This window comes from Rattus rattus, chromosome 5, assembly GCF_011064425.1.
Source record: "Rattus rattus isolate New Zealand chromosome 5, Rrattus_CSIRO_v1, whole genome shotgun sequence".
In the NCBI taxonomy this organism is placed as follows: domain Eukaryota; kingdom Metazoa; phylum Chordata; class Mammalia; order Rodentia; family Muridae; genus Rattus; species Rattus rattus.
In genome coordinates this window covers 14,857,235-14,871,815 of record NC_046158.1, presented here as the reverse complement: position 1 = coordinate 14,871,815, position 14,581 = coordinate 14,857,235, and the positions used below count along the sequence as shown (strand labels likewise).

General features: G+C 38.1%; 1 protein-coding gene across 1 annotated transcript; it reads right to left on the bottom strand.

The window, feature by feature from the left end:
• Positions 1–9,475: 9,475 nt before the first annotated feature.
• On the bottom strand, positions 9,476–10,405 carry LOC116900144 (olfactory receptor 1L6-like). Its single transcript, XM_032901917.1, has one exon. It carries the CDS (start codon positions 10,403–10,405, stop codon positions 9,476–9,478), a length of 930 nt encoding a protein of 309 aa, XP_032757808.1.
• Positions 10,406–14,581: the final 4,176 nt, after the last annotated feature.

The window sequence follows — 14,581 nt, the reverse complement described above, 5'->3', positions numbered from 1 at the left end:
GTGTTTTGTTGAGGAAATTTTCCCCAGTGCCCACATGTTCGAGGTTCTTCCCCACTTTTTCTTCTATTAGGTTGAGTATATCCGGTTTTATGTGGAGATCCTTGATCCACTTGAACATAAGCTTTGTTCAGGCTGATAAGAAGTGGTCAATTTGCATTCTTCTACATGCTGGACTCCACTTGAACCAACACAATTTGTTGAAAATGCTACCTTTTTGTCCACTGGTTGGATAGTTTTAGCTACTTTGTCAAAGATCATGTGACCATAGGTGTTTGGGTTCATATCTGGATTTTCAATTCTATTCCACTGTTCTACCTGCCTGTCTCTGTACTAATAGGATAAAGTTTTTATCGCTATTGCTCTGTAATACTGCTTGTGGTCAGGGATATTGATTCCCCCAGAAGTTCTTTTATTGTTGAGGATAGTTTTAGCTATCCTGGGTTTTTTGTCATTCAAGACGAATTTGCAAATTGTTATGTCTAACTCTATGAAGAATTGAACTGAAATTTTCATGTGGATTGCATTGAATCTGAAGATTGCTTTTGGCAAAATGGCCATTTTTACTATATTACTCCTGCCAATCCATGAGCATGGGAGGTCTTTACATTTTCTGGGATCTTCTTCAATTTCTTTCTTCAGAGACTTGAAATTCTTGTTATACGACAGATCTTTCACTTGCTTGGTTAGAGTCACAGCGAGGTATTTTATGTTATTTGGGACTATTGTGAAGGGGGTCATTTTCCTAATTTCTTTCTCAGACTGTTTATTCTTTGGATAGAGGAAGGCTACTGATTTGTTTGAGTCAATTTTATATCCATTCACTTTGCTAAAGTTTATCAGGCTTGGTAGTTCTCTGGTAGAACTTTTGGGGTCACTTCAGTATACTATCATATCATTTGCGAATAGTGATATTTTGACTTCTTCCTTTGTAATTTGTATTCCTTTAACCTCCTTTTGCTGTCTGATTGCTCTGGATAGGACTTCAAGTAATATACTGAATAAGTAGGGAGAGACTGGGCAGTCTTGTTTCTTTTCAGATTTTAGTATGATTGCTTTGAGTTTCTGGTTTGCTATATATTGATTTTATTATGTTTAGGTATGGGTCTTGAATTCCTGATCTTTCCAGGACTTTTATTATGAAGGGGTGTTGAATTTTTTCAAATGCTTTATCAGCATCTAATGAAATGATCATGTGGTTTTTTTCCTTGATTTTGTTTACATAGTAGATTATGTTGATGGATTTCTATATATTGAACCACCCCTGCAACCTTGGGATGAAGCCTACTTGATTATGATGGAAGATTGTTTGATGACTGTCATGGATTTGATATTATATTGATATATATTGATATATTGATAATATATTCTCAGTTGAGAATTCTTTGTTTGGCTCTGTACCCCATTTTTAAAATAGGATAATTTGAATTTCTGGAGTCTAACATCTTGAGTTCATTTTATATATTAGATACAATTAACAATATATTATATTTTATTGAGTATTTTTCATCTATATTCATAAGGGAAATTGGTCTGAAGTTGTTCTTCTTTGTGAGTTCTTTGTGTGGTTTAGGATAAGCATAGTTGTGGCTTCATAGAAGGATTTGGGTAGTGCTACTTCTGTTTCTATTTTGTGGCATAGTTTAGACAGTATTGGAATTAGGTCTTCTATGAAGGTCTGATAGAATTCTGCACTAAACCCATTTGGTCCTGGGTCTTTTTTTTGGTTGGGAGACTTTTAATAACAGCTTCTATTTCTTTAAGAGTTACGGAGTTGCTTAGATGATTTATCTGTTCCTGATCTAACTTTGGGAGCAGGTATTTGTCTAGAAAATTGTTTATTTCCTCCAGATTTTCCAGTTTTGCTGAATATAGGCTTTTGTAGTAGGACCTGATGATTTTTGGAATTTCCTCAGATTCTGTTGTTATGTCTCTCTTTTGATTTCTGATTTTGTTTATTTGGATACACTCTCTGTGCCCTCTGGTTAGTCTGGCTAAGGGTTTATTTATCTTGTTGATTTTCTCAAAGAACCAGTTCTTGGTTTTATTTATACTTTATATAGTCCTTTTTGTTTCTTCTTGGTTGATTTCAGCCCTGCATTTGATTATTTCCTGCTTTCTATTCCTCCTCGGTATATTTGCTTCTTTTTGATCTAGAGCTTTTAGGTGTGTTGTCAAACTGCTGATGTATGTTCTCTCTTGTTTATTTTTGCAGATACTCAGAACTATGAGTTTTCATCTTAGCACTGCTTTCATTGTGTCCCATAAGTTTGAGTATGCTGTGCCTTCATTTTCATTAAATTCTAAAAAGTCTTTAATTTCTTTCTTTATTTCTTTCTTGACCAAGTTATCATTTAGTAAAGTGTTGTTCAACTTCCATATATATGTGGGCTTTCTGTTGTTTTTGTTTTTATTGAAGACCAGCCTTAGTTCATGGTTTTCCTATAGGATGCATGGGATTATTTTAACCTTTTTGTATTGGTTGAGGTCCATTTTGTGACCAAATATAGGGTCAATTTTGCAGAAGGTACCATGAGTTGCTGAGAAGAAGGTATATTCTTTTGTTTTGGGATGAAATGTTCTATAAATATCTGTGAAACCTATTTACTTCGTACCTTCTATTAATTTCTTTGTGTCTCTGTTTAATTTCTGTTTCCATGATCTGTCCATTGATGAGAGTGGGGTGTTGAAATCTCCTATTATTATTCTGTGAGGTGTAATGTGTAATTTGAGCTTTAGTAAGGTTTCTTTTATAAATGTGGGTGCCCTTGCATTTGGAGCATAGATAATTAGGATTGAGAGTTCATCTTGGTGGATTTTTCCTTTGGTGAACATGAAGCGTCCTTCTTTATTCTTTTTGATAACTTTTGGTTGAAAGTCGATTTTGTTCAATATTAGGATGGTTACTCCAGCTTATTTCTTTGGACCATTTGCTTGAAAAGTTGTTTTTCAGTCTTTTATTCTGAGGTGGTGTCTGTTTTTGTCTCTGAGGTTTGTTTCCTATATGCAGCAAAATGCTGGATCCTCTTTCCATATTCAGTCTTTTATTCTATGTCTTATTAGTGGGACATTGAGTTAATTGATGTTAAGAGATGTTAAAGAATAGTGATTGATTTTTCCTGTCATTTTTTTGTTAGAGGTGGAATTATGATTGTGTATGTCTCTTCTTTTGGTTTAGTTGCAAGGAGTTTGCTTTCTTACTTTTTCTAGGGTGTAGTTTCCCTCCTTGTGTTGGAGTTTTCCATCTATTATCCTTTATAGGGCTGGATTTGTAGAAAGATATTGTGTAAATTTGGTTTTGTCATTGAATATCTTGCTTTCTCCATCTATGTTAACTGAGAGTTTTGCTGGATATAGTATCCTTGTCTGACATTTTATTCTCTTAGTGTCTCTACAACATCTGTCCAGGATCTTCTGGTTTTCATAGTCTCTGGTGAGAAGTCTGGTCTAATTCTGATAGGCCTTCCTTTCTACATTACTTGACCTTTTTCCCTTACTGCTTTTAATATTCTTTTTTGTTTTGTGCATTTGGTGTTTTGATTATTATGTGTTGGTTGGAATTTCTTTTCTGGCCCAATCTATTTGGAGTTCTGTAGGGTTTTTGTATGTTTATGGACATTTTTTCTTTAGGTTTGGGAAATTTTCTTCTATAATTTTGTTGAAGATATTTACTAGCCATTCAAGTTGGGAATTTTTGCTCTCTTCTATACCTATTATCCTTGGATTTGATCTTCTCATTGTGTCCTGTATTTCCTAGATGTTCTGGGTTAGGAGCTTTTTGCAGTTTGCATTTTCTTTGATGGTTGTGTCAAAGTTTTCTATGGTATCTTCTGCCCTCGAGATTCTCTCTTCTATCTCCCTTGTATTCTGTTGATAATGCTTGTGTCTATGACTCCTGATCTTTTTCCTAGGTTTTCTATCGGAAGCCTTTTCTCTCTTTGTGATTTCTTTATTGTTTCTATTTCCATTTTAGATCCTGGATGGTTTTGTTCAATTCCTTCACTTCTTTGGTTGATTTTTGTCTTTCATCTTTAAGGTATCCTACTGTTTACACGTGTTGTCCTGTATTTCTTTAAAGGAGGCATTTATGTCCTTCTTGAAATACTATTACATCACCATAAGTTGTGATTTTATATCCAATTCTTGCTTTTCTGAGGTGTTGGGGTATCCAGGGCTTTATGTGGTGGGGGAACTGGATTCTGATGATTCCAAGTGGCCTTGGTTTCTGTTGCTTAGGCCATTGCACTTGCTTCTTGCCATATGCCTATCTCTGGTGTTAGCTAGTCTTGCTGTCTCTGACAGTGGCTTGATCCTCCTGTAAGCCTGTGTGTCAGCACTATTGGGAGACCAGCTCATTCCCAGGGGTATCAGAGTACAGAGAACTGTGGAACAGGGTCACCTCTGGGTGCAGGCAGAAATCAGAAGGATCCTGTCCCAGATTGATGCTTGATTCCTGTGTCCTCAGGGTTCTCGGTGGGTCCCTCCGAGCAGAATTGGTGGACTTTGTGCTCTCAGGTGTGTCAGCTCTCCTGGGAGACCAGTTTTCTCCCAGCAGGATCTGAGTAGAGTGAGCTGTGGCACAGTGTCAGCTCCAGTCTCCAACAGAAACTGGCTCTGGTATTTCTTTAATGGAGCTATTTATGTCCTTCTTAAAGTCCTCTATTATCGTCATGGGATGGAATTTTGAATCAGAGTCTTGCTTTTCAGGTGTGTTTGCCTCTTGCTATCTGTTTATCTCTGGTGTTAATTGGCTTTGCTTTCTCTGACTGGGGCCTGTCCCTTTTGTCAGTTTAGTTATGTTGAGTGTCCTGGGGTCAGGCTGTCTCGGGGTATGAGAGCTGTTTTGAAGGGCCTGGTCTGTGAGCCTGACTGTGTCAGAACTCCTTCAGGTCAAGCTGCCTCTCGATTTGGGTGGGTTGGGGAGAGCTATAGCACAGGATTCATTCACAGGTGCATGTGTGAACCAGAAGGATCATGTATCATTGGTTGGGCAGGAGTTTCTGTATCCCCTGGTCTTGGGAGGTGGGTCATATATTGGACTTGGGTACTCACCTGTGATCCTGGGTATGTCAGAACTCCTGGGGTCAAGCTTTCTCTGGGTGTAGGTCTGGACAGAGGGAGAGCACAGGATCTTCTTCAGGGCACAAGTGCAAACCAGAAGGAACATGTCAACTCTGATTTCTTGCAATAAACTTGTCTCAGCCTCAGTCCTGCTGTGACCTTTTTCACCTTGACCTGATTGACATTTGTTTCAACCATAATCAAGTACCTTTGGCTCATTAAGTAAGTGCTGGAGTTTACTCTCTCCTTTTGTCTATTTTTGCCTATCCCAATCTTTTATGGAGTCTATAACTTCCAACTGAATTCCAATTCTCAAGAGGCAAACCTTTCAGTCACTAGTAGATAAATAATAATAAACCGGTGCAATAGACTTGGCCTAGGGTGGAAACATAATTGTAGAACCTACAATTCTAGCATGCAGAAAAAAAAGTGACTCGTCCATGGTCACAGAACATAGAGGTATGATGCACATAAAGTATGAAGAGGTAATGGGATTTCATTAGGAAAGATTATTCTAATATTTAAAGAATTGTTAAAACAGTCAAAATTCCAATAAGGAGGGTAGAGGGTTTCACCAAGTCTCTCTCTAGCTGAGGGTCTATTGGCAGGTGATCTGTAGTGGGAGAAAGAATATCAGTTTTATTATGGGTCATCCTGGGTTGTTGTCCAGGTGGTGACCCTATACCCTTGCACTTACCAGCAGTACCAACTGGACTCAGTTATTAAAAAGTACATGAAACTGATAAGGAGATATGATGAAGTGGTTTGAGAAGAATTAGAGGTCAGGGACTAGGAAGCATATACATTATCAAAATATATTGTACACATATACAAAATTCTCAAAGATTAGTTAAATGTTTTATGAATAAAATATAATTTAACAATAAAATAAATTAATAATTTATGTAGGAACAATTTCCTTGCACTTTATCATATACCATATGCCAAATACTATTTACATTTGCCTCTTTGTCCTTTGTCTATGTCTTAGGGTTTTACTGCTGTGAACAGGAACCATGACCAAGACAACTCTTATAAGGATGACATTTAACTGGAGTTCTCCTACAGGTTCACAGGTTCATTCATTATTATTATTATTATTATTATTATTATTATTATTATTATTATTATTGTTTAAAATCTGATCTTCTGAAATAAGTGTTTTCAGGCCCTGAGAAATGAAATCTCCTGTGGACAGAGGGAGTGGGATGGGAAAGAAGTATACCCTAGCTAGCACATATCTGGAAAGGAAGCACAGAGCATGCAAAGCCTTCTTCTTCTACCCTGTTGTAATAGGATTATTCACCTGTGGTCTGGATGTGAACCTCCTCACTAGAAAGCAGGAGGTTATATGACTTCAATATGACCAGTCAGTAATGTCCTGATTTCAGTCCATTATTATTAAGGCACAACTATTGCAGTATCTAGGCAGACATGGGGCTGGAGGAGATAAGAGTTCCATCTCTTGTTCCAAAGGCTGCTGGCAGAAGACTGATTTCCAGGCAGCTAGGACAAGGACAAGGGGATTATTCACTATTCCACTTATATGAGGCTAGTATCATTTTTATAGGCAAGAGAGTAAATCCATAAAATGTAGTTCAAATTATCTTTCCATCTTTATTTTATGCTGTAAATATCTTCCACTATCTCCTGGTGCTCTTGTTCAAGTTTCTTTACAGTATGTGCCAAGGGGTAGAATTGTTCAATAGGTCATTGTTTGAGGCATAGATCAAGACCTTCAAAGAATTGGATGCCAAGCTGTGATCTCTCTCTCTCTCTCTCTCTCTCTCTCTCTCTCTCTCTCTCTCTCTCTCACACACACACACACACACACACACACAAAGTGGGACAATCTTGAGGAATTTCCTCACATGATTATGGAAGCTAAAAATGGTCATGATTGTCTGGAAGTTAGAAACTTAGACATCCAATATAATTCAGTCCTAAAGGCCTGAGGAAAAGGGCACTCAGCATTGTAAATACTGGTCTAAGTTGGAAGGACTTGAGAATTGACAGACACCATCTAGCAAAGACTAAGCCATGGAAGTGAGTTTTCTGGAGATGGCCTACTCTTTTGCATGGTCTGCTATGGGTGAGCTCTGAGATGTAGGGTCCTTAGAGACTTTCTTATGGCTTCTTGAATGCATTTTCACTATCACATAGCCTAATAATTCCTGGACATTAGCTCACCTCACCCTATTGGGCAGATTTCCTGCAGAATCAATATGAAGATATACTCTCATATAGTAATGCTGTGTAGACAAATTGATGATTTTATATAAATCTTGAATTGATACAAGTAATTTCAAGCCCTCTATAGAATAAAGCTGCAACTATAACTCTGTAAACCTTCATGTGCCAAGGGCTAATTGCACTAGTAAAAGAAAGCAGGTTTGGAACAAATTTGTAATCAAGAAAAACATTCCTTCTAGGTTAAGAGTGAAACCATTATCTAGTAACTAACAGTCATAAACTGGGAATGGACAATTTATTGTAGGTTCAAGGACAGAAAATAAAATAATGACTGGTTTATTTATACAAAACTTCAAAACAATAAGACACTAGGCAGATGATTGTCCTTTGACAAAACCATGCTAACTTGTGACATAAAAAATTATTGCTTTAAACTTATAATGATTTCATGGAACTAGTAACAGACAATGAATGTTTAGTCAGGTACTAGTCTTAATGGGAAGACATGTAAACAATTCTGTTATTCTTAAATCTTATCAATTTATGACATGAACTTAAACTTACTATGAACTTTTACTTAAACTTACTATGAACTTTTACATGGAATATAAAAGTGTTTAGAAAATCATGTAATCAATTATCTTGTAACAATTCTACCTGATCATTGAATAATTTTTTAAGAGACGGTATAAATGACAGAAATAAAGGTTTGTTGGAGTTTTCCTTCCTCTGTTTTATGAAGAATGTGTTTTTTTCCTGCATGCGCAACTTTTCTTTTCCTTTCTTTCTTCTCTTTTTTCTTTCTTGGTTTCTTTGTTTCTTTCTTCCTTTCTTCCTACCTTCCTTCCGTCCTTTTTTCTTTTCTTTTCTTTTCTCTCTGGTTCAAGAAGAGTTGAACTCTGAACCTCTCACTTGGCTACCTATGGGCCCTTGAACCAGAGAGAGAAGAACGTAGTAACTAAGGCTTTTTCTTAATTCCATGCTGCTAACATCAGGAGCTAAGCACCAGAAGCCAGAGGCTTTTGGCCTTAGAATAGCGAAGAGTTAAAGAAAGAAAGAAAAAAAAAGCTAAATAGTAAGAAACTTGTGTCACAGCAATCACAACTTTTGTCTCTGCAGACACTGATGCCACCCATTGCTGCTTGCCTCAGTCTACCTTTATGCTGGGCTGGTTACTGGGACAGAGTTAAGAGATATATTAGCTCAAGAGTAGAGTACATTAGCAGTCTCTTCTTTTTTGTTCTATGGGCCCTTGATAGATTGGATAACACCCACCCCCATGGAAAACACTCTTTTCATGGACAGAGGAATAATCTTTTCTGGATGTAGTCTTAGAAATTCACCCATAAATATCATTTTCCACATATATGGTTATACCTTACCACATCCAAATTAACACATGGAAATGAACCTCCACAACATGTAAGAAATTTATTGGTTAGTAGGTGATTGGAAGTCTTCAGACTTATCATGAGATCTGTGGAAAACACCAAGGAAGGAAGGAGGACTAAAGCAAGAAGAGAGTTTAATAGTGTTACAAAGTGCCAACAAAGGAGTAGTGACCATTTCGTAATTTTGTTTTTTTTAAACACAAAACTATTACAAAAATGTGTTTTCTTTTTAATCTCAGGTGGGGGGATATGGGGCTGCTTTGAAGTGACTGAAGCAGCTGACTATGATTTGCTTCTTGCTCTAGCAGAGTTGTGGTTTTGTCAGCCCCAGACAGTTTTTGCAATTGTGTGATGTTTGGAATTCTGGGAAGTTTTCAGATGGTATATAAATGCTAGGCCTCTGAGAAGTAGGGTAGTGGTGGGGTGGTTGTTGTTCATTCATGGGATTGGTTGCTCTTTGATAGTAGTCATGCTCAAAGAAAAAACAAAAGAAAATAAGTTGGTTTCAGGGAGTTTCCTAATCTTTCTCCCCTCTATTCTTGTTTCTCATCTATTTTGTGTTAGTGGGTGAACCTGGCGGGTGTACAAAGGGTAGGAGAAAAAAGAACCAACAAAGTAACAAAGAGCAGGTATGGAAAGTTTTGGTCAATGGGGCACCATAGACTCCAAGTAGATCTTCAAAATAGTTCCAAGAGTCCCTGGAATGGACTTGTCTTAGTACATTTGCAATGCTCTAATGTTCTATAATTGTCTAGAAATAGACATACCTTGAACACAGCAACACATCAGTGAATGGTTGGTTTAATTCCTATAAGTAGTGAAATATACACATTCTATTCAGTTCTATTAGCCAATTTTCTCAAGGCCTGTTTCATGTCTTTGTTCCTAAGGCTGTAGATGAAAGGATTCAGCATGGGGGTAATTACTGTATAGATGACAGTGACCACTCGGTCCTTTGTCACTGAGTAGGTGGAAGAGGGGCGAATGTACACTGATATTATGGTTCCATAGAACAGTGCCACAACTGTGAGGTGGGACCCACATGTAGAGAAAACTTTGTACCTTCCTTCCCCTGAGGGGACTCTCAGAACAGTCCGAGTGATATAGGCATAAGAGACAACAATAAAGATAAACGGGCTCATGATCACAACAGAACCCTCTGTGAAGGCCAAAAGCTCATTGATAGAGGTGTCAGAGCAGGAGAGTGTCAACAGTGGTTGGACATCACAAAAGAAGTGATGAATGACATTGGGTCCACAGAAAGAGAGGCGGCCCATGAGAACTGTGTGGGTGAGGGAGTGAAGGTGGGACACTGCCCAGGATGTCATCACCAGCAAGCGACAGCGCCTGGGACTCATGGTTGTGTTGTAATGAAGCGGATTGCAGATAGCAACATAGCGGTCAATGGCCATCACAGCCAAGAGGAAACTGTCTGTAATACCAAAGGCCACAAAGAAATACATTTGAGTGAGGCACTGGACAAAGAGGATTGTCTTTCTCTGTGTCAGCAAGTTCACTAACATCTGTGGCACGATGACAGTGGTAAAGCAGATGTCCACCAGGGATAGGTTGGAGAGAAAGAAGTACATAGGAGTATGTAGACGGGCATCTCTCTGGATGGCTGCAATGATGACTGAGTTGCCAATTACATTGACCAGATACATGGCAAGGAAGATAGCAAAAAGCCATACCTGTTGTTTGGGGTTGCTGGTCAGTCCTAAAAGGAGGAATTCTGTCATGTGGCTCTGGTTTTCCTGGGGCATCACTGTCCTGCAAGCAATATACAAGGAATGTTAGATGTACATATTGGCTTGGAGTCTTCAGCCTCATAGAGGGGATTTCTCATAAGGTATTCCATTTCATGCACTGCATAAGGAAGCTGCTGATGTTGGCTGTCATATTACCTGAAATGTGACTTCATAGAACTGGCATGGTGGTGCTTTGAGTTCACTTCCAATTTTGTGACTAATTTTGAGACTCAAATGAAGTGCTTCAACTCTTTTTCTTTGTCCAAAAGACAATACTTATGTTAACCACATATGTATGTAAAAAACAGTCATTTTGTTCAATTTCTAAATGTGTATCCATTATATATCTTTGCCCTGCCTTACTTCAGCTTTTCTTCTCTGTGTAACATCAGTCTCTACTTAGTGCTTCTGGCTAGGGCTTTCCTCTGCCTTTGTAAGGAAATTAGGAGTCGCAAGATTTCTTTGTAGAAGTCCTATATACATTGTAGGAATGTGATTCTGAGACAAATTCGTGAGGAAAAATGCTTTTGTAATTCACTTGGTAGATTAAAATGTGGGGTCAAAGTTTAGGGTAGGAGTGGTTTGCTCTGGAAGTTTCACATGTCAAGCAGGATGAGGAACCATTTAAGGTGAGTGGGAAGGTGGAGAACTTATTCTCACAGGACTCTGTTTAATTAACATTGTGCTTGGTATTCTACAAGATGGTGTCTCATGTTCTAGAATGGACAGTGTTAAGCTTAGCTGGAAAGGAAAGAGGCAGAGAAGAAAGTGGTAAAGACAGGATCAGGTACAGGATTATATGTGGGTGTGGGGATTGGATGGGGCATTGCCTCCAAGGATAAAAAGTATAACCTCAAAGTTGGGTTTTTAAAAATCTGGACTTGTAAGTTGAATCTAAGAGCCCAACACAGAGATATCAAAGCCTAGAAACCCCAGAAACATTCTGAGCCAAAGGCCTAAGTATTCCAAAGACTTAGAGAAAGATGTCACAGCAAGAAGAACCTTACAGCCTATAGGGGAATGGCATAAAAGATAGATAGAATGTATACATGAGCAAACACCACAAGAAATATACTTTTCATAAAATATCTCATAAGAATCTATGTACTGATGAAACAATAATGAAGGTTAGGTGTGTAAATGCAGGCCTGTATCCTCAGGTGCTCATCATGGTTAGGAAGATCTTAACTCCTTGGTCAGCTCAGGCAATTTAGTGAGACTTTGTTTTTCAATAAAAATGTAAAGTATGTTGAGAAGATGACTCAGCAGTTAAGAACTGTTCTTCCATAGGACCTGGGTTCAATTCACAGCACCTACATAGCAGCTCAAGTTCCGGTGGATCTAACTCCCTCACACAGACATACATGTAGGTCAAACACTAAATGTACATAAAAATAAATAAATTAAATAAATAAATAAATAAATAAATAAATAAATAAATAAATAAATGTGCTCTGATCCTGGGCAAGTAGAGCAGATTAATCAACCTGTGATAGTCTATCACTGGGCAGATAAATGTGACAGAATCATACCATGGAGCTATTTATCAACAATAGACTAGAATGTCCCAGAGCAACACTGATGGATTTTAAGAAGAAATACATATTCTGGATGAAAAGACTAAGAAAATAAATGAGAGTCACAGCACAACACATGTAAGTTAAAATGATATGCAGTAACATGTGTCCCTCCACACCGATGGACATTACACACATTAGAATCAAGAAATATTAAGGGCCAGTATACACATGTTCACAGGTAAGCAAGAACATAGAGGGACAAATAAAATTAAAATGGAATAGCACTATAACATGTAGCTAATTGAATTCTTTGTATTCAAAGTCTGTATAGGAAAATGAGTCTCACTTAAACTCTTTCTTACCCTTACCTTAATCCCAACCCTTACCCTAACCCTTACCCTTACACTTACCTCTTCCCTAATCCTTACCCTTACCCTAATCCTTAACCTTACACTTACCTCTTCCCTAATCTTTACCCTTACCCAACCCTTACCTTCATACCAATTCTGACTTTTACACTTACCCTTACTCTTATCCTTCTTACTCTTACACTAACCTTTAACCTTAACCCTTACCTTATCCTTACCCATATCCCTACACCTATGCCTATGAAAACCCAACCACAAATCCTACACCTACACTTACCCTTACCTTAAACCTAGACATAAATCTAAACCTAAAACTAAACCTATCCCTAATGTTAATCCTTACACTAACCCTAAACCTAACCCTTAACTTTACCCAAAATCTAACCTACATCCTAACCCTATCCCCAGCCCTATACCTTACTCTTCCACTTACCCGTGCTCTTACCCCTTACCTTATCCTACTGCTATCCCTACATTTACACACACACACACACACACACACACACACACACACACACACACACACACATATACCTACCCTCCCCTTACCCTTATACTTACCACAAACCCACTGTTATCCTTACCTATATACCTTACTTTACCCTTACGCCTACCCTTACCCCAACTCCAAACCAATTGCAACAACATTCTCTACTCCAAAGTCAACCCCAGCCCCTGGGTGCAGATTTAACTCATAAAAACATATTAAGTTTCAGGGAAAAATTACATAAAACATATATCCTTACCCTTACCTTTACCCTTACTTAACCTATCCTTACCCTTATACTATACTTGCCTGTAACCTTAAACTTACCTTTACCCCTTACCTTACTGTTACATATTGTCCCTCCTCTTACCCTCTCCTAGCTCTACTCTACCCTCATATTTAACCTCAACACGGACTTCCATTCCTACTACTACTACCTCTACTTCTACACCTAACCCCAGCCATACTCCTACCACTAACTCTACTGCTACAGCTTCTCTTACCAATTGCCTTATCCTTACCTTGCATTTACACTTATACTGTTCCTTACCTAACCCCAAGTTTATGTTTATACCTAACATATACCCCAAATCCAACTCCCCATACCTATCCCTACACCTATCTTTATTCTTATATTTATCCTAAACCCAATCTAGACCCTAATCCTAATGCTAACACTTACCCATACCCCTACCCTACCATGCCCATACCTTACTATACCCAACTCTAACCCTAAATGTAAGCCCAACCCTACCCCTAACACTATCCCTTAACCAACACCTAAACCTACCCCTACCTTTACCTCTATCCCAACCTCTACCCCTATACTTTAGAAATAGCCTTACTCCTACCTCTACCCCTAACCTTAACCCTAACACTAATCCTTACTCTATCCCGAACCCTAATTTTAACCCTAACCCTAGCCCTAAACCTAACCCAAATCCAAACCCTAAACATAAACCTAACCATAATCCTGAAAAAGACCTTATGTTTCCCATAGAGAAAAAGAAAAGAATCTCAAGTTTTCAATACAACTCCAGGGATTTATTTTTCCATTTTGCTCCCCAAAGCATGAGCCCATCAGGAACAGAGGTACCAAGTCAGTCAGCTCAGGTATGGCTAGTAAGGAGAGTCTGCCATCTTTTAAATCATGTTTGATACTTTGAAATCTACATAAGGTGGTTTGAAACTCAAGAATGGAACCTACTAAGCCTGGGAGTAGAAGGTAACCAGCCTCTTCTTAGTTGGACTCCATTTTAGGGTACTAGGGACAAAGAGGAATATCCTCATGTGGCAAAGCATTTCATGTTACAGTGTAAAATTTTGAGGAACAGAATATAACATCTGACTCCTTATGAACTGTCTTAGAATATTATGAATTATCTTATAACTTATCTCTTTCATAAGTTTCCAAATTGTGCTCCATGGAAGATTTCAGGAAGCACCTGGGAAGGGCCAGGAGGCTAATAGAAATGCTGGACTGAAGGGCTCTAGGTAGCTTCTTAACTATGGAAATTCTATTTATGTATTTCGTGTATTGAGTGACCACATAAGATATAGTAAAGGAAAAATTAAAATAATATGCTTTTTGTTTATGTTTTAAGCAAGATTCTTAGGCTGTCACCTAGGCTGGCCTCAGACTTGCTTTGTAGCCCAGAATATCCTCAAATTCTTGATACTCTTGTTATTACAGGTGTGGATTACTGTTCTGGATGATATTAAGATGATCTACTTAATAGAAAAAATTGAAGTTCAGTGAGGAAATGATTCCCCTGGAGTAACATATCAGTTGGAGTGTTATGACAACGCAACCTTA